The following is a 21,957-nucleotide window of genomic DNA, read 5'->3' on the forward strand; positions in this document are numbered from 1 at the left end:
TCCCAGTCTGCCCAGTGCGATTCCAATGCTTTAACAGCTCCACCGTTCTGCTGAGCTGGTGGCATTTTTAAACTGAACAATGTGCAGGCAGTTTTCTCCTGGTGTGTCATAGGGCACTCTACATTTCCCTGCCCCTGCCAGACCTTGCATACCAGAGACTAACAGGGAAAAGGAGACTTGTTGAGGATAGGTTGACCATCAATGTGACTTGGTGGCTTCTTGAGGTGTCGGCCGCGATTTGATAGACTCTAAACAGAGTCAAACTAACAATATGTAAAAGAGGTCTTAGTCTTTAAATCATTTGCAATCCTACCTGTTCGATGATTGCAAAGATCTTTCTGCAATGAAGCTGGTTCAGAGTCTGTAGGCTCTTCAGTTCACCCAGTTGGTAAAAGCTCCTAAAGATAAGGCTGGACATATATATGGATCCTGCCTTTTCCAACTTATCTGGTCTTATGATAGGAACTCTGCTTCCTTTGGCTTGGACAGACCCTCATGTTATTTCCTTTTATGTCACCCGCAGTCAGTGTCTGGCTCGCACAGACAGCTAAGGAGACCTTGGTCCAAGATTGACCCCACTGTCTTTTGCGAGACTCTCCACCTCTACTTATTGGATTAGATGATTCAATAGAGGGATGCACTTTGAAGATAAACCATGCATTATAATGCGTCCTGGACAAGACTCTGCCTCTCTTGAATGTGCAGAGATCTAAACAACATTTTCACCACCCCCTGGTTTAATCAACATTTATTAGAGATTAACACAAATTAGAAGTCACTGGAACGTATTTGGCACAGATCTTTTGATGAGGGCACTAAACAGATCCCTAAAAAGACTATTAAAGAGTACTACAAATCTATTAGTGCAACTAGACTTGTGCATCAAGCTGAGAATTTTGATAATCCCAATTTGTCTACAGAGCTTTAATAGGTGGTGGCCTGGTCGATCTTTGCAGCCAGATTTCTCTAGATTGTCCAGTGAGATGTTTTTGGTCCTCCATGCATCGCTATGCCCAGGTTCCATGAGTTAAATGAGCCAACGCAGACGGGCTTTCATTTAATTACTTGGCCATGAAATTGTGGACCCTCACCCGTGCAGTCTTCCAAAATGGAGTTTTAATTTTGCAAACTCCTTAAAAAGGGGCTTTTCCCCCAAAAATAGAATATTACTGCAGCTTCTAGAAATGGTTATTGAGGTGAAGCAACATTGGCCTATTTTTCCGCTGGCTCTTTCGAGCTGGGAAACCTTGGTTGGGGAGCTACATGCTCTACAAATTCCATAAAAAGAAATACTGGTTACTATTGGTCCATGTCATTTTCCAATCAACTATGGAGATCTGCATTTCCCAAAGACTACTCCCTCAGCCCTAGTGCCCAACTACTTTCAAAAACCTAGCTTTAAAAAGAAGTCCATGTTCGTCAACTCAAGGTACTGCTTTGTTAGACTTATTTAAGATCAAGCTGCAGTAGTTTTAAAAAAGACTGAAATATTTTTGTAAGATCCATGGTGCTAAGCTGTTGAGCAATGTCACATGGGGATGGAAGATACTTTGTTCATTCGTGTTAGGTCAAATCTGCACAACAAACATATTAAGAACTTGTAAAGGGTGAAGATTGGTTAACTACAACAGGTTTTACATCAGTCTGAAGCATAGTTGTATGCTCTCATTAGAGGCTTTTCCCTTCTCCATTACATTGAGAATGACAAATTTTGCTGGAAATCATACACAAATTCTGCCACTACTCAGAAAGTTTTCTATGCAAAGTTTATTATTATGGTGATATTGGCAGTTGCATACCAAAGAACCTTTAGTGATCCACCATTTGTGTCTTTTAGCAAAGGTCCCTGCTTAGATTAGTCTTTCAGAAGACGTGTGATCATAACATTTAGCTCTTGGGGAAATATTTTGCATCCCTGAACTACGAATAAATGATCTCAGCATTAGAAATATCTTAGTGAGAGATATTTGGCCTGAGTTCCAGCATGTACCTGCACTTTTTCTTATCAAAGACCCTGTACAGTTAGGGAGTCCAGCTGGACACACAACGCACCATAACATGTATGGTATGATCGCCTGGATGGGCATGTCCCGAGTCCATCATGCTTTCCAGAGCTTAGGTAATTTAGAGGTAGCTTGGGGCCTTGTGACAAGGGTACCGCAGGAATAAGACTGAAGACTAATTGAATTAAGCACCAGCTTGTCAAGTGTAGCTAGTTAAACAGATGAAACTTTGTCTCAAATGACAAAGAAGTTATTCTGCCTACTCTATGCGGTATCTTATACCAAAACAGAAAAAAGCAAAAAGGTGGTTATTCAATAGCATGTTATATAGTTGAGCAATATGCTAATGCTGCATGGGTAAATTGTGTCAAAATGGAAGATAACGGGCTGTTATTCCCAGTTTATCAATCTAGATGTGCATCATAAATGTAAAAAGATGATGCATGGATAAGCTCATAAGGTTGGAACAGACAAGGTACACATCTGGTTTGCCAAACAGTTTGGACTGGGTGATTAAAATTAGTTCCCAAGTTGACAATTACTCATGGGTTCTCATTTCTGAACTGGGGTAAAAGCTGTATCCAGCGAAAGTTCCAATGCAAATGGTTCACATTTGCTCCCATATATGCCTGATAAAAGGATGTTATCCGTCAATTTACCCTCTTAACATAAATGCATGTCTGTGAGGCATCATAGGGGGCTGGTAGCTAAGGGCTAATGATTTGGTAGCAATATCAGATTTTTCATTATTTTTGGCTTAAAATACAGTACAAGCTTTTCACAGAGGTCAGGGTTTGCACATTGAGAGTTTCTTTGGTTAGCTCGCAAACGTTATTAAATATTGATTATTTGCCTAAATTGTGCATTTACAATGCTCTTCCGTGTACATCTTACATGTAATCTGTTCTGTATCCTACCTATTTCAGATTCAATGCTTGCTGTTGACAATATCCCTCCTGTTGTCCAGTCCACCTTACAACACTGTTGTTTCTTTTCAACAAGTCAGTTTTCCCCAAAGTCCTGGACGTACTACTGTACTGAGTCTCTAAGCAATATTCAGAGATGCTTAATTTGTTGACCTCTTTGGTTGGCATTTCCAACCTCATGAAAAAGTTTTGAATTTGCTTTGCCCAAGTGTTTAACAGATAATTTGCCAGGTCTTTTTCTTTATTAGCCCTATTCTGTGTTAGAAAATGTAGCAAAACATGTTTAACAATATCAAGTTTCACATCTAGGGTCTACTCAAGTATATCATTTAGACAGGGCATGCTATAGCCTGCTCCTGCTAAAATGATAGATGTTTGTGTATATCCTGCATTTTTCAGCCATCCTTTCACGTCTTCAACAGAAGCGCTTGAACTTGATACACAGCTTCTCCAATGTGAATACCAAAGACACTCCACCTCTTCGATAAATCCATTTTTCTTCATTATGTAATTAAGAGAAGCACCAAAATAGTAATTGCTTGCTGAGACGTTTCTGTAAAGCATAGCATTGGTTTTTCCAAATTAAGTTGCGTGCAAATTGATTTTATTTTCATAAGGAGCTACCTTATTTTACTGTGTGGACTGCTTCAGCTTTAAGGCAGTAGGTTGTGTAACAAAGCCCCAAGGTTTGTGTGTTTGTAAACCTCCAACCCAAACAATCTCACTTTTTGAATTTACTGCAATATTGGCTTCAGATCATCTTTAGGGGCCATTAAGCCACTAAAGGGCCAAGTTCTGGGATTTTGTAGCCACTTTTTGTTGAATAAATCTTTGGTTTGGGTTCCCAAAGCCTGCTTTAGGTTTTGTGGCATTGTGCATATGAAACTCTGACCTGAAAGTAGTAAATATAATTTCTCAAATAAAGTATTCTAACAAATTACTGGTCATGCCTAGGCTTTAGTTAAAGGAATGGCCAGCTAATTGAGTCCAAAATAAGCTTCTGCTAGGGTAAGGACTTCTTAAAAAGACTTTAATAAATAAATACATTAAAAAAAAACAGTTGCGAACCAAATGTGGTATTTGAAAGGTGATACCAATGCATTCTCTCTTTCTGGCATCTTCAAGGGCAAGTATTAGTGTATAGAAACCATAAGCAGCGGCTCTTCCCTTCAAATGCAAAGGAAGAGTGTACATGTCTTGTAGAGAATGTGATCATACTCCGGAGACAAAATTTAAAAGCCATACTGCAGGTACTACGGGGCATGCAGTCATGCTGATTGATGAAAGCTTGTAATGAAAAATGCTGTCCCTTCATAATTTACAGCTGGCTCCTCCCCAGAGTCCTGTATGCAGCCAGTCAGTGGATGTGTTTGTTTTCTTTTTTAATACCACTGGTTATAAAAGGCTACTACTCCATTTTGGAAGCAAACCCGCCCACAGCTTTGCACTGGGGTGTAAAAGCAGAGCAAACCAAAGCGAGAACTTATCCCACTCGATTTGTTAATAATAGTATCATTAAGTTGGAGAATGCCATTCATATTAGCCGATTGATCGGAGCAAATTATCAATGGAAATGCAACGTTACGCACGCCCTGGCCAAGGAATGACCTTGCTCCGACACACTTTCCTTTCTTCAGCCTGCAGTTCTCCCTTTTGAGTCCTCCTTTTGTCTGTAAAATGCCAAGAAAATCAGTTCTAGCAATTAGGAAGGTCAGTTACACTAGGCTTGGAAGAAATGTCAGACATTGAAATGGATTACATTAAGGAATCTCGTGTTTTATGTCATTTAACTATGATACGACTCAACTCTATGGCATTCATTTTATCAGCATGAAAAGAATGAAGCTGTGCAAAGATTCAAACTAATGTTGTACATACAATAGGAAGTTGTTTGCACCAGTAGGGCACTAAATTACTTCTCCGGGTAGAAACTTGTGACCTTCAGGTAACACGGGGGAAACTACCTTAGATGCAAGAATTAAATGAGACACAAAATCAGGCTGCTTTTTTTCATTATTGACAAACTGGACTAGGAAACACACCATTAGGTCGAAAGTCATTCACTTGTGGCAACAAATTCCTTCCAATTCATCTGAGCCTCATCACGTGGCCCATATGTTTAATATATTTCTCAACAGTGCCCAACCATTTCCAGTATGCAGCTACAGACCCTGGGCAAAAATCATACTCAAGCTCATCTGTATAGAATCTTGCAGCCGCCTTCTTTGTTCTACACACGTGGATGATTTACTGGCCCCACTACTCTAGGGCTGGAACCCTGATCCAATCCTCAAACGTATAAGCTCCAGTACTTTCTAATCTGGGAAGGGCTTTTCTTTGCGAACCCTTGGAGAACATCTCCTCAACTGCTTTTTGTTTTCACAAATCCAATTTACCGATTTTGCACTGGAATTCTACTGACAAATGAGCACTGTGAGAGCAAGATGGCTGCAGTGTGAGGTGGCCATAATGCAGCTCTCCTACCAGCTGTCAGACTTAAACCGGGTGTAGAAAAAACCCTGCGGAGTATACTCTTGGAGGCCTTGGTAGAGTTTTGGCGTGCTGTAATTTAGCAATCAAAAGCTTGTGGCAAGAGACAGGATAGTACACTCATAGGGAGAAAGTGTTTGCTTGCCTGCAAGTGCCTGGCTGTTGCAGCAGTGAGCTGTGCAGATTGCAGTCATTGTTGTGGATGCAGTTCGGTGTTCAAAATGGGTCCCAAAACGGCTGGTGCTATATTTGTCCTGGAAGGCAAAGGTACCTCTCTAACGGCTGCTACACCCCAAATACCAGTGGGCTCAGGAGTGGCAGAGCCAACAGGCAGCATTGTACTACGCCAGAGTGTGCGGTGCCTCCCACCTGCCGGGAAGACAGATTCGACAGGGGAGAAGAATGGGAAGGGCAACCTCTGCCTTCTCAATGCACCACAAGTACTACAGTTCTGGAGCTTCTACATAGTCCTACTGGTTCAACAGGTCTGTGACAGCTGGTAAGGGCAAAAGGAAGCCTGGTGAGTGGTGAGCCACCCAGGTCAACAGCAGAATTATTGCCAATGGATCCGACTGAGCATGAACGTGAGGGAGGCGTTACAGCTGCGAAACACCGGCAAGATCTGTATATTGTGAAAAACAAGGTGAATTATATTGCCCTTTCGTTACCGCTTGAGGCAAACATGGGGGGTTCTGAAGATCTCGCACAAGAACGTCAAGGTTCTACATCTGACTTTGGCATGAGAGAGTCGCTGTTCAGGGATGGTTGTGACCGTGGCCTCCAGTCTAAGGTGGCAGAGTTTATGAGTGCTACCTCAAATAGTGCAGTCCCCCAAAACCTGTATCCCTCAGGCATAAGAAAATCTCAGATTGGCGCTATAATAGCCATCTCTGACCCGGACATCAACGACTGCTTCTTCCCCTTTTCGGATGGGACAGAATGGTCTGTAGATGGCTCAGGATCGCTTGCAGAGTCTAGTGACAGTGCACCTGATGATTTCACTAGCGGCCATCCTTTCACATCGGTTCAGAAGGTGTTGCAAGCATCGGGTGAAAGGGGTCTCAATTGGGACTATTCAGCAACTGACCAATTGAAGTTTTCTAAGAGGTTCTTAGCTCTAACCCACCTGCTTTATAGTATATTATTCAATGAATTATGCTGCATCTGGAAGAAACTCTATTAGACGGCTGCAGATCTCAGGCAACAATACGCAAGCTACAGCGGGTTGTTCGAAAAGTAGCTAAGTCATATGATGCCAATGTGGAGTGCCTAACTGACCTTGATTCCAGAGCTGCTGATCTCATAGCCAGGCAGAGGCCCATGAATTTCAGATAACGGACATTCAGTGGAAGTTAGGGGACCAGGAAAATCACCAAAGACGTAATAACTTGCAGATGCTTGGAGTTCCAGAGGGTAAAGATGGATCGGATGAACGCTCATTCATTTTGAATTTGTTTTGTCAGGCATTCCAAAAACTGGAGATTAAACTGGGCCCAGGAGAACCAACAAGCCCTGGGGTCCCTTTTGTGCAGAAACACTGGTCAGGGAAGATGAGAAGCCACGGGCTATCCTGGTATAGATTGGGAATTTCCTATTGAAACAGTCAATTTTTGCGAAGGCCAGGTCAGAAGCCAAGCATTCAGTGGGAGACTGTTCCTTCTTCGTCAAGCAGGCCCGATTTCTGCCACATAATTGTGGAGAAGCAATGGCGTTTACGGCAAATAATCAAACAGTTTCAAGATAAAGGGCCCCAGGCTTTTTTTGACCGAACCCAGCAAGTCTGAAAGTTGTCTGGAAAGATCGGAATCTGTTCTTTACGTCCGAAATAAAAGCAAAAGAATGTTTGTTGTAAATAAGTATATAAAACTTTAGACTTGTGGGGGTTTCATTCTAGGGCTGTGCTTTGATAAGGCCATAAGTGGATGCCCCCCCCCCCTTTTGTGTTCTTTATTCATGTTTTTGAGAAGCATGCTTTGTGTAATTTGGATTTGTTCATGAGTGGATTTTGTTGGTCTGGGTGGCTGGTAAAAGACTGCTCATCTCAACAGACCAATGCGTGGTCTGTATGGTTCTGAGGGTTGGGTGGGTAGGTGGGGGAGGCGGGGGTCAGGCATCTCTAGGGATGGTTGGGGAGGAGGTAGAGGTATATGGGGGGGGGGGGGGGACATACAAAAATCCCAAAGAGTGTCCAAGGGAAAAAACAAAAGAGGGCGAGAAGGTAGGACACGATCTTAAGTTACTATGCATCGTTGAAGGTCTGAAAACAATGATGCAAAGAACGGACATAGGAATATTCTCTTGGCTATCAAATAGGTAAACTATCCACATGTTCAGTCAATGTGGGAGGCCTTAACGATGAGGTCAAGCCGAAGAGGATGGCAGAGACACTCAGGTCCCTAGTTCCTGAGGTTATATGTTAACAGGGAATGAAAATTCCATGGATAAAGAGGGAATTGCTGACAATTAGGGGGTAAACTTTGTTAGCATGCATGACCCAAGCGCCACAATTAGGGGTCTTATTATTGCAACAAAAAAAGTATTGAACCTGCCAAGCAGAAGCAGGTGGATAAGTGGGCTAGGTGGGTGGTTGTAAAGCTACCAGTTGGGTGATGGTCTGTTCTATTTATGGCTCTAATCAGGATGATTCGAATGTACTGGAAGCGCTAGAAGTAGAGTCAGCGTCCTGGCTAGTCCCATTAATAATCTGTGTTGATTTAAAAAATTTCCTTGATGTAGGAAGGAATCAAATGACTAAGTGTCATGGGAGAAAACCCCTAATTCATGAAGCCATGGCATCACTTATGGACAGTCATGGGTGGTATCCCTTATGGACAGTCATGGGCTTGCGGACATATGGGATGTCAAGAAAGCACTGAATCCTGGATTTACGTATTTTTACTTTCCACACAGAGAGTATGCCCGATTAAATTATTTTCTGCTCTCCGTTGGACAAGTTGGCAAGGCTGAAATTAAGAAACTACCAAGGCTTTTTTCAAGTGGACTTGTGATAGGAAATAGCTTTGAAATAACCTATTTGTTGAGCACATGGATGGTCATTTTTTTGTATGAACAGATACAATGCTTCACGGGGGATGGTGTCAAGTTTTAACTATGTTTCCGCAGGAACGTCATGGACATGAAGAAAGAACCACAACTTCCCCAAATCGCCTATTGCACCAAACAAGGTCAAAGTGACAATGGTAACATGGGGAAGAAGGGAAACAAAACAAGGAGAGATAAGGGTCCCATGTCGAATCCCAGTCTGCAACACGACTAGGCAAGAACAAGGCACACAACTGCAAACAGGAGAGAAGAACAGAAAACTGTTAAGTGTCCCTTATTCTCTCTAATGTCCTATTCAAACCTTAGGATTCCCTTCTTCTGAGTCATTCAAATAACTAAGGTTGTCAGGCATGTGTCTGGGTCTGGAGGGAAACAATAAGGAACTACTAGTTAGAGGGCAACTTAATTAAAAGGAATGAAATGGAATAAAAGGTCCTATGCTAAAACCCAACTTTGTTACAAGACTTCTGTTTAGCATAATATGATTCACCAAAATAAATGTATCCTGGTGACCAAATAAAATGTGTAACCTTAATATTCAGGTATGATATTAAATGTCCTTTTTCTTCCTTGTACAGGTAACTAAATTCCAGACAGAAGGAACGGATGCCCACAGCGTCAGGAACACAGGATTAGATAAGTATATGCAGGGGCAAGGAAAACTGAAATAAATGTCAGCGCAAAGCACTATTACCGTCTTATGTCAGTAATGCAGCCTTTTTCTATTTTCTTTTCTTTTAGGGCAGCGGGTAGTCGGAGAGGACTGAATGCAGCAGGCAGAAAAGGCGCACCGAACAGGAACACCGAGAGAGGAGATCCAGAAAGCAGAACACCGCAACGAAGCAGGATCCAGACGCCCCGGAAGTGCTGAGAAAGACCCGGAAGGTAAGCCACACAATCCTGAAACTGGATCGCGAAGCGTTGCCGCTCGGGGGTGGCTGCGCTTTGACCTTTGGAGTAAAAATATTTGGTCCCCTTTGATCAAATGGGGGACCGGCTATTTAAGGCACGATGATTGGTTAACCCCCCGACCCCTAATATAAAGAGCAGTAGCCGACTACTCTCGAACGAGCAGGGAAACTAGACATAAAGGAGGTGGTTCAGCGTCAGATTTGCTGCATATAGCAATGGTCCGATTTGCGTTGGGCTTTTGACATATCTAGCGCGGTCCCAAAGTGATGGGAATAGATTGCCTATATTTATATCTGGGATGACTTATTAATTGAATGCCCTGTCTTTTTTATGATGTCTTATGATCCAGTGGAACGTGATATGTGGTTAAATTGTTCAATGCATTTGTTTCTTTAACAAAGATTGCTATTTGCCCTGTGAATTTAATATAATGAATTAATTTCATATGCTTATGTCGCATGAAATAAAAATATATTTAAAAAAAGAATTCTACTGACAAATATGGACATGGCAAAAGCACTCCTCTTCATAAAGTCAGATGGATTATCTACAGGATTTAAAGTCTTAAGGGGTAGATTTATTCCAATATAAGCAAACCCTCTACTAACCAATGGTACCTCCCCAACCCTTCTGTGCCAGGCTGGTGCAAAACTAGAGTTGCCGGTCTCTGTAACAGGTGTGAAAAGGGAACGATATGAATTTACCTTAGGTTAACTAATAGCCAGCTGCCACCAGTTTTGCAGAGGTGGAGGGAAGCCACTGTAACAAGGCTCAGGTGTGTAGATTATTTTAAAAACCCTGCATAGCCGGACTGAGACCAATAGTTATAGGGCACTTTCCATCAAAACTCTGGAATAGAGATACAGCAAATTAAAGAACAGACTGCACACCAAGTGTAGACTTGATAAAGTGGTAAACACTACTGCTATACACAAAGGGAGGGGCAAATAGGGAGAAGGGTTCTCAAAGAGAAATATACAACACATTAAGATTTAAACTACTCAAAAATAACATGCATCAGTAGAATGAGGAAAAATGTCCTGAGTCAACGAACCAGAGATATGGTCAGCAGGAACTAAGGACTGGAGAAATATTAGGATAGGTAAACCTTAGAGTTGCTTCTTAAAGGCCAAGGATGGAGTTAGTTTTCTGTAGCTGGGAGATTTTGATGCTGGTACTGCTGCTACAGCAAAAGACTGCTTGCCATCTACGATTGTCTTACATTTAGTTACTTCGAAAAGTAGAAAGTTCTTACTTCACAGACCTCTGGATAATCCAGGGATATTGAGCAATTTAGCAAGATGTTATGGATTATTGTTACGCAACTCCTAGTGGACAAAGATGCACAGTTTAAATTGCATTCAGACTTTGATGGACATACACTTTCCAACTGTCATTAATAACTGCTGTGCTGTTGACATATTTATTCTTTCAATGGGATACTCTTGCCATATAATGCAGGATTGCTTGGCGTGGAGTTAGGAGCAAGGTAATGCCTTTCCAAAATCTAGCTTGGCAATGAAAAGGGCATGCACAACTATTTTAAGTTGCTCGTTAGTGAGGAGTGGCTTGACTTTTCTCATTTTATGCAGCTGATTTGGAAATGTACAGTTTTCGTTAGGTTGTACCTGAGTGATGTGAAGGTGAAAGCTGAATCCACTGAAGCCGAAAGATTTGATTGTTTGAACTGGAGAAGTAAAAAAACGACTTTCAGGTTTAGGAAGCTCAAAAGTGTCTAGTCTACTTTTCTTGCTAATGTGGAGAATTTCTCTTTCATGCAAACTTGAGGCAAATTCTTAGAACAACCATGCCCTGGATATTTGATGTTTTTACGCGTAGGTATGTTTCAGCAGTAGCTTGACACCAGACTAATTCATGATCAATTCATATAGATAATAGAAGTGTTGGAGCTATGAATGAGACTTGAGGAACCCCCACAATTCATATATGCTATGCAAGAGGAGTGCTCACCGATTATCAGGGTATGGGTCTGTCCTTAAGGAATGAGGTGAACCAACTGAGTACAGAGTCTCTGAAGCCTACGCAATGCTCCAGAGTTGTGATTAGACTCCCATGACCAATGATTTTGAAGGTTGCAGTAAGGTCAAGGAACTTTATTTTCAAGTGTCACCGCTGTGTAAAATCTGATGCATCTTATCCACAACGCTTAGGGTAGCAGACTGTGATGAAACTGGTCTGGACGGTTTCAACAATTGTTCTGCTACGAGATCCAAGCTTTTTCATCAGGATCCAGCCTTCATAAAGGTATTATTCCCACATTAGCCGTGAGAAGATGTTTATTCAGCACAGATACCATGAGTGTGGCAGTTCTCTGTGGAGAGATGATATGCAACCCGCAGTGGTTTGTTTTAAGAAAGTTAAAGGCATCGGTATCTGCTTAGTATTAAGGGATTGGATAACAATGGACAAAGCCTAGAAAAGTAACTTTTTATTGACACCGGCCTTCTTCCCAAACCAAAATGCTGCTAGTTGGCTGAATAATAGAGCAAGGGATATTATGTCAATAAAGAGAGGTCTGTAAGGACATCAGCCACATACCTTGTCTTCTGAACCTCTTGGTATCATGTTTATACTGCTTTTGATACATACATGTAAATAAAAGCCCTACTGTTCTTTGAAGATACAGAACTGGTTAAACATTGGTTTATTTTGTATTCTTTACTATATCTAGCGGTACCTTAGTTTTTAACCGTTATCACCTTCTACAGGAAGCCTGAACTTCTCTCTTAGCTATCCCCTGAACATTTATGTGCCAAAAAGGGAGCAACAGGGTTAGTAAATGGGAGCACAATATTATTTAGAAACAATAAATGGCTGGACAGTGCACACTATAGGATCTACAAGAAAACATACTGAGAAACAACTGTATCCATGCAGGATCCTGCCCAGTAAACACTAACTGCTCATTCAAGGTGATGCCTGATGCCGGTGACACAGGAGGACAAGAAGATTTGGTACAAATGCTTTCCCATTTTAGACCGTAGGTTTTTTTCTTAATTTTGCTCTTATTACTGTTCAGTGAATTAGAGTATGTTGGGATCTGACTGCAGATGTTGATAACAACAAAGAGCTAGTGTTTTTGTGATGCCTTAGTCAGACCTATTGTGGCAGCATGCAGAGGATGCAGAATGGAGTGTGGAAGAGGGGTTTATGTGCTTCAAACGTATGCTCTTACCATGTTGAGAAAGGAACCCTAGAGAAAATATTTTGACGTACCAGTATACAAGATTTGTTCTGGAAACTATCTGCTCAGGTTGCCTTTCCCAACACTTTGATGCTTCCAACCTAGTTATTGGACTATGCAATTACTGCTCCTAATATATATATGTGTAAGATGTATTGCTTAGCCGGTTGGTAAATATATTTTAAACTGTGAAAAATAAGTGAATATTCTTCAAATAATAAAAAATAATAGTTGCAGGGGAGGGGCAGGACAAAATGATATTTTGAGCATGCCTTCATCACACAAGTAAACTTCTAGAATCATCAGCTCCCATCATAAGGCAGCAGATTCATTTTCAATTTTGGGCAACAAAAAGCGATAGACCAGTAATTATGTGAGTTGTTCTTAGGAAAGATTGTATTGATGGAAAACAAAAGAGTTACAAATCAGCACAAAAAGTCAGTTACTTACATTTTGAATGCCTATCACAGAGGGCTGAATCTCTCATGTCGCAAAGTCGTATTGTTCCTTTACTACTGCTATACACAAACACATTACACTGATTTGGATGGAACTCTGCAGCGGTGATTACTTCTGTTAATTCCTCCATATTAGCAGGCTTAATATCTACAATATCTGAGTAACACTTGTAAAGGCAATCAAACATGTGGCATGTCTTTGTTAACTGTTTAACAAAAATCTAAATAAAAAATGTTAAGAAAAGTATAAGATACCCACCATAACAACCCTGGTACTCCTTCAGCCACTTCTTTTAACTGAGATTCCAGTACCAACGAACAATTCTTTTTTTTATTAAGATGCCAGCTACAAGTAAGGCTCAGCATTTTCTCTCAATAGGTCTCGATTACTAAGGTTTCCTACATGCATCAACATAGTACATTTATGCAACTACAGAGTAGTATCAATGGAGGGATGATTGTCTGACTGAAGGAGTTGACGAAATAAGAAAACGTATTTCCATGAAGAACTTCTATGTACCATTACATCCCATTTAGTTCCACTGTTTGGTAGATATTGAAGCATGGTAGACTCAACAGAATCTCAGCACTAAACAGAGGCAAATATGTTCATCCATATGGCTTGAGAAATACAGTTAACAAAGGATCTACTGTCTGAATGTTCATAGTTGGATGGTTACCCTCAACATTAATTTGTTTTCTTTCAGTCTAAGTAATTTTGAGACTTCATTTTTTCCACATTTCTGAGTGGAAATATGAGAGCTACCATTTTTTCACTGTTTGTGAAGCATCTATCCAGTATAAGGAGGAAGGCAGTAGAAAATCCTCATGCCCTGGCGCATGGTCTACATCACAACTGTTGATGGTGGCGATTTGTCAGAATATGTCCAACAGATCCCTAAAGCACTGAGAAAGCATTAAGCTGTGGGTCAGTCACGGAGACACTTTAAAATTAGAGAAAAGCAAAGACGCGGAATGAAGTAAATGAGGGGGGCATGGATAAAGCAAAAAAGAAAAGAAAAAAAAGACATTTCACTGCTGCCCCCCCCAGTCTCATCTCAGGACCACCACACTGGTAAATCCAAAAGCACAAGTCATGGAGAATAGCAGACCCATTTCCATTCGCCAAAAGGGAGGACCTCAAAGAGATATATTAGCAACTTGCTCACAAACAAATAAAAGATGTCAAATTGCATGCCCTCAAACAAGTTCTCACCACCTTGACATTTGAAAGTTGGAAATAGGATCTCAGACATCTAGCTATAAAATAACGACACTTGTAATTTCAATTAAGTACTGTTTAGGAGAGTAAGCAAATTCAATTTCCGTCAATATGCATATGTATATACAAAGGAAGGACCTACAAGATAAAAATATATTAAAAATGACTAGATATTTATTAAAAGTATATGCATCGTGGTAAAAAAAAAAAAAAATCAAAAAAAAAAAAATAAAATAAAAATCGGCAATACGATCATCTGCATAGATTTGAAAGATCTGAATCAAATCAATACACACATTTCAGCTTAAAACAAGACTTTGTCTGGACTGATCTTTGCTTTTTAAATGGCTGCAATTATTCTTCTAGGCCATCATCAGTTTCCCTGGCAAGTCGTTTGAGTCTTTCTCCCTATCAATGTCCGATTAGCACAATCCACATAAGTTCATATCCATATACTGTCTGAAAGGCAATTGTTTTCCTTGAATATTGCCCTCTGACTTTATCTTGCTGCTGTATTTGAGATAAGTCACAGGAAGCAAAAATGTAATTTCACAACATGCACCCACCAGCATTATTTATTTCTCCTATTGGTTATGAGCTAATTTGTCACATGAAACTGTGCCCGTTGTCTGTATACTGTGACAATTGCGCTATGTAATCACCAGGGCACTCAAGAACCCTCATGTTTTATTTGCAGTTCTTTAATAATTCTTGCAGCTCAACATTTTGAATCATTTCCATTGTCATTTTTGAAACGTCCAGGCCACCTGGCTAGCCTATTGTCTAATACAATCTTGGATATTAACTTGCTTTCTAAAGCTAAACTTCACAAATAAAGAGGTCCTTCAGTTTGCAAATATCTGCCATCAACCTCAAATTCAAACCTGGCAATACAACTAAACTCACCAGGCTTCAGTGCCCAGGAAACAAACCATGCAAAATCTCTGGGATTCATTCTTAATACAGACTTCTCATTCAAGCCCCACCTCGCCTGGAAGATCAAAACATCTTCGTTTCAACTTTCTCTATTGAAGAAGTAGTAGTCTCTCCTGAAAGATGTGTTCAGGACAACCATACAAGGCTGAGTCCTCTCCAATCATACAGAGGCAAAACTGTGCTCAGCTGTTTTCCAGATACTACCCAAGAACCACTGAAAGGTATCCTAAATGCAGTGGTATACCTCAGTAAGTGCTAGAAGAAACTGGACATCAGCTCATGGTACACGGCCTACACCAGTTCATCCTTCCAGCCCACATCTTCCAAGAGAAGCTGCAAAAATACCTCAAACTGCAGGTTACCTGGCAAACAAATTAGTAACATCAGGGGTACAACGCAGGACCAGGAGCCTGGATATCGCCAGAATGGACACAAAAAATTGCAAGAATGATAAAACACAAAGGCAAGACTTTACCATCTACGTTCCAGCCACTGGAACATCCCCATCAACATTAGCTAAACAGGGACTCTTACAAATCAAAAAGATGAAGATTCATCTCTTCAAGGTGCACTACCCCAATCCAGCAGTCTACCCTTCACCGACCCACAATGATTGTATTTTCCAAGGATAGGCCTCATATTCAGTGCTCTACTACTCGCTAGATAACTTTGCTATAAATACAAATCCATACACAAACACGCAAACCCTAATGTATCTAACATTTTGACAGATATCAATCATGCTAAAGCTATTAGATATTGTTTAATGCAGTTTCATGCAACTCATTTTCCCTCCATTATACTTTTATAATTATTTTCATATCAATTTAAAAAAACATCTGTGCTCATATTACATTTATGTATCAAACTTTAATTTGCCAATTACACTATTAAAGACTATGGCTAGTTATTTAATTTCCATATGAAATAATTATTGTGGAAGTTATTATTACACAAGTTAATCACTGAGGCTTCATTTAAGGTTAATGACCATTAATTGATAATCCGTCATATTTGGTATTCCATTAGTATGTTTTTTTTTTGCCTTCATAAAGAGTTAAGTACTAGTTGGTGGTTTCAAGGTCATTCCAAGTTAGTCGTCCTTCCCTTGTTTTAGATTATTTCTAAACTTTGCAGGACAAGCAGTCAGTATCCTCATATTTTAATCCATTATTTTGTTCATAACAGGTGCTGTACACCCACTACAATCGAGAAATGTGGACAGATGTCTGAACTCAATGACATTTCAAGTAGGCAAGTCTTCAAGCAGCCATTGCCATAAACACATACAGATAATTTCGTTTTTATTATTTTCAGTTATTTAATACCCATTTCTAATATCTTCTTGATTCAAATATCATGTACTTTGACAAACTCTTTCTGATTTCTTGAAGCATAATGCAAGAAAAACTCTAGCCATTCTCAGGCCTATGTGCAGGCAGGGTAGCCCGTTGAGTTGAACACTTGCCACTAGGTAATCAATGACCGCAAGCAAGAACAAAAGCTCCAATCCCAGTAAGACTGAGCAAGCCTTCCATCTGCCCAAAGGTTAGCCAAGTAAGTACTTTTGAACTGGGTAATGGTAACACCTCACAGTGCTTACAAACATCGATTCTGGGATAAATGATCTATGGCTCTTCCAACTTGTATAATATATTTTGTGTTCCTGCCTAATCTACAAGCCTAACAATGGTGGCATTATCACTTCTCTGCATTAATTTTTAATTAAATTCTGTCGTCAAATGTCTGTCTCAGATTTTCATACAAAAACAGGATTCCCTAATAATAGTCCAACAGAGGATATGGACTGGGCACCAAAAATATTTTCGAACATTCTTTCTGGGTAAATATCTAGCTTTCTGCAAAATTTGGTGGAATTCTGTTCAGACGTTTTGCTGTAGCACAGTTCAGTTTTCCTATATAAAATTGCATAGGGGAAAAAAGACTTTTGTCCAGCCCCTCATCATTTTCTCGACCCCCAGCTTGACATATCACCCCAAAACTGCAGGAAGCAGCAGAGGTCGATGAACCCTTTTTTAGTGGAAAGTTTAGTGAAGATACGTCAAAAGTCAAAAGGCGCCAAAGTTAACATACCAAAAAACCTACTTTCTAAGGTAACCAGGCCCCAACAATATATATATATATATATATATATATATATATATATATATGAAACCTACTGGTGGTCGCCAGTAGGTAGATATAGGTAGGACCAATTTTCCATAGAAAATCCGCAACATTCTATTTGGAATAACTTTGGCGCCGATTGACGAATCTTCGCAAAATTTGCCAAACTTTTGGCCAGCTCCAGTCCGCTCCTATCCTGAAAGTTTCACGGTGATTCAACAAGCGGGGACCGCGAAAAAAGGGCGGTCCCAAAACACGTTTTCCCCATGCATTTTCCCATAGGACCTTTAGCCGCAGCTACAGCCCAAACTGCTGAACGGAATTACACCAAATTTGGCAAAGAGGTAGTCCTCAGTTCAGACTCGCGCCTTTTGCTTAAATGGTGTAAATCCGTTCAGTAGTTCCTGAGAAAATTAGGAGTTAAAAGTACATATATATCTATGGCCTCGGAGGATCCGCGCACCCTTCCGATCACGAGCTCAATTTTAATTGGGGGCCAACTAGCCCACCAGGTACCTCCAGAAAGCGCCACGGACCTGCGTTGCAGTGTTGTAAAAAGGGGCATGGCCTCTGAACACCTCTCTGCAACCCAGCTCCCTGGCGCATATTGGAGGTACCTGGTGGACTAGTTGGCCCCCAGGGGACCTCAGGATTGAGGAGGAATTAATTCCCCAACTTAAACACACCACAGGGTGTGTTTGCACACATCACCTCAGGCCACGCCCTCTTCCTTCACCATTGTGCAAATATTCCTCTAAAATCAGCCGAACTACGAATTCCGATTTACTCACCTGTTATCAGGAGGGAACACAGTGCTGAATCTTTTAGCCCAGCACTGACCCTGAAAAGTAATTCTAAGCGTACTTACCAGTAACTTGTATTTCCTTCCATAGGAATCCACTGGGTGGTTTTCACCAGAAAAGTTTCTAAGTGTCTATTTTCACAAACTAAAAATATTCCTAAAAAAGTGCATGTATGACTTAAACGCATTCTTTCAACTGTTTACAGGAGATGCACCAGTGCTGGATCCAGGATTAGCATTTAAAAAACCTTTGAAATTCACCGAAAAAACCCTAGGTTTCAGGCCTGATATAGAAAGGAATTAGCATTTAAAAAACCTTAGAAATTCACTGAAAAAACAATAGGTTTTAGCGGTGTTCTAGTTAGCTGGACATTTCACTCGAACAAAACCATTGAAATTCCTCCGATATAGTTATTTGCACTAACTACATCTCGCGCGCCCACAATCCACTGCTGAAGATGTCACATATTACATCATTCATGACATGGTCAGTGACATCACTGATGACATCATCCACGTGACAATCAGATACACCTCATCATACACTAGTATAACCTTTCATCACTCACTGTAAAATACAGAGTGCAAGATTTAAAACCATTGACACACCAATACAAGTTTCTAAACAACCACTCAGTGATTCCTAGATCTATACACATATCTAATCACTTACCTATAGATTCACTCATACATGCTATCAATGATCAATAGAACAGTATCAAATAAACTTATACACCTATATCGACATTACACACCAGCACACATCCTAATCACTTATGAAGTCATCCTACTCACTTATGCAAACAATGGATCATACTTACTTTTACTTAGCTATACACCACTTCATCTTTTCATATAGATAATAACTCATACTTAGTGTGTTATAAAAACACTATTACAATTATACAGTTATCCATACAGTCACTCATACAATCACTCTTATGTATACTTATTTCTATACAACAACTGACACATACACTGGCTTTTATTTTTCTAGTTTGTTGGACACGTACCATTGAGACATATTGGCTCATCGCCACACCCATAAAGATATTCACTCACCCAAACAACTTTTATAACATGTAGTTTTAACTTCAGATACCTACTGAATCAACTATTCACACATCTTTGGGCAGTCACACCCCCCCCCCCCCCCCCCCACCGAACCGCGCACAGATTCACTCTCCCAAACAAATACTCAGTTAACTAATCAATAACTAATACAGACTTTCACGTAGCTAGTAACCACCTGGTGCAGCAGTTTACACAACAACTGACAAAGTGATACAAATATTCACACAATTTAGTCATTATCCAATATATTTAGTGAGACACTATAAATTAGTCAAGTAAACAGTCAATCACACTGCTACTAAATCCTCCATCCATTTATATTTATATACCCACTCATACTTCAATGCAAATTGATATATATATATATATATATATATATATATATATTTTTAAATAACAAACCAAACCACATTCACTAGATGATGTCATCAGTGATGTCATTTGAGATGTCATCAGTGATGTCACTGACCATGTCATGAATGATGTAATATGTGACATCATCAGAAGTGGATTGCGGGGGTGCCGGATGTAGTTAGTACAACTAACTATATCGGAGGAATTTCAATGGTTTTGTTCGAGTGAAATGTCCAGCTAACTATAACACCCCATAAAACCTATTTTTTCAGTGAATTTCTAAGGTTTTTTAAATGCTAATTCCTAACTATATCAGGCCTGAAACCTATGGTTTTTTCTCTCTATATCTATTTCTATATAGAGAGCGAGATATATATATATATATATATATTCACTGAAAAAACCATAGGTTTCACACATGTTATAGTTAGCGGAAATTTTACTGATAAAAAACCAGTGAAATTGCCCCGTTATAGTTAGTGCTGGCAACTATAACTCACGCGACCGCAATCCTCTGCTGATGCTAATACTGTATTTAGACACTTATTTGCCCATGTCTTCTTCCATACATTTTTAGCTATACATATATTACAAATATTTTTTTTTCATAAAGACACATATGTCATCAGCAGAAGATTGCGGTCGCGTGAGTTATAGTTGCCAGCACTAACTAGAACGGGGCAATTTCACTGGTTTTTTATCAGTAAAATTTCCGCTAACTATAACATGTGTGAAACCTATGGTTTTTTCAGTGAATTTGCAAGGTTTTTTAAATGCTAATTCCTAACTATAACGTGTGTGAAACCTATGGTTTTTTCAGTGAATTTGTACGGTTTTTTAAATGCTAAGTTACTTTACGCCATTCGAGGCGTGCGCGCCCACTTAACGCAGTTCGTTCCGTGCACGGTTTTTATCAACTTTAAGAAGCCCTGTACATTTGGTGGCCTTCGGCCACCAAAAGCACAGGGGGAGGGGTCAATGTGGATAGTGTTTTTTTTATTTCGATTTTATAATTTCATGTTGCCAAAATTTAGTTTTTTTTACCTATTAATAAGCCCTGTACATTTGGTGGCCTACGGCCACCAAAAGCACAGGGGGTGGGGTAAGTGTGGATAGTGTTTTTTTTTTTTTACCGTACGCTTACGGTAAGCGCACGGTAAGCGTACTCGGCGAAATTGCCAAAAAAAAAATAAAACCGTTTTTGCTCTTGGGGGATGTTTGGGGACTCCCTCAACATGACTATGTGGGAGGGAGTTGTCAAAACAGCCCCGTAACATGTTTTTGGCCATCATGTTTGATAAACAACACTCAGTGCGAGAGACAAAATGGCGGACGCCGCTTCCTGGTTTCGGCCGATTCGAATGTTTACTAAGATCTAAGAGCCAATCAGAATCGCGCTCGCGCACGCCACCGTACGCTTACGGTAAGCGTACCGTAAGCGTACCGTAAGCGGGCTCAGATATATATATTGATTTAAAGGCTATTTTCTCAGAATCTACTGAACAGATTTACACCAAACCTACAAAAGGCACTTCCTTGACCTAGGGACTACCTCTCTGCCAAATTTCTAGTAATTCTGTTCAGCCGTTCGGGCTGTAGCTCGTTCTAAAGGTCCTATGGAAAAATGCATGGGAAAAACGCGTTTTGGGACCCCCCTTTTATCTCAGCCCCCGCTTGACGAATCCCCCCCGAGACTTTCAGGGTAGGAGCGGAGCGTAGCGCCCCACCTATTTTGAGAAATTCGCGAGGATTCATCGACCGGCGCCAAAGTTATTCAAAATAGAATGTTGAGGTTTTCCTATGGAAAAGGGGTCCTAACTATAACTACCTACTGGCGACCGCCAGTAGGTAATATATATAGAGATAGAGAGAAAGGTTTGTCACCCAAAATTAACGTGTTGAACAGTTAACATCCTACGATTACAATTATGTTAAAGAAGAAATTATGACCATATAAATGCCATATCTACTTCAGCAGACATAAAAGGATACTAAAGCTTCGATCTGTGATTTCTAAATGCCATAAATTAATTCGGAGGTCATCCGCAGAGAGGTAGGTTTCATGATCACTATTTACTGAAATTGAGTTAATGTGATAAGTATGAGCATTTGCAAATATTCTTCGAGGACTTGCTTCCACCATTAGGTCCATGGGTTTCAAAATTGGCACCTAAGAGTAAAAACAAGAAATGCCAAGTTAATCGTGGTCAAGAATACATTTCACATTTGGCAACAAGAAAAGGGATTTCAAACAAAAAGAGCAGTAACCTATTGACTGTCAGTATACATGCACACAATACAAATAATTATGCCCTGCATCATCATCACAGCTCTTTGCTATCTACGTTAACCCTACTTTACAAAATCCAGGACTATTACTAGACT

General features: G+C 40.2%; 1 protein-coding gene across 2 annotated transcripts in view; it reads right to left on the reverse strand.

The window, feature by feature from the left end:
- Window positions 1-21,957, reverse strand: part of PPP2R2D (protein phosphatase 2 regulatory subunit Bdelta) — a 145,056-nt gene that overhangs the window by 17,505 nt on the left and 105,594 nt on the right. For both annotated transcript variants that reach the window (XM_085606204.1, XM_085606205.1), the window contains 2 exons: window positions 21,565-21,742; window positions 13,050-13,214 (listed from right to left, as the gene is read on the reverse strand). In XM_085606204.1, the coding sequence (XP_085462330.1) occupies window positions 13,050-13,214; window positions 21,565-21,742 (343 nt within the window). The remainder of the gene's footprint in view (window positions 1-13,049; window positions 13,215-21,564; window positions 21,743-21,957) is intronic.

The sequence above is a fragment of the Triturus cristatus genome, chromosome 1_2 (genome assembly GCF_964204655.1).
Source record: "Triturus cristatus chromosome 1_2, aTriCri1.1, whole genome shotgun sequence".
In the NCBI taxonomy this organism is placed as follows: Eukaryota; Metazoa; Chordata; class Amphibia; order Caudata; family Salamandridae; genus Triturus; species Triturus cristatus.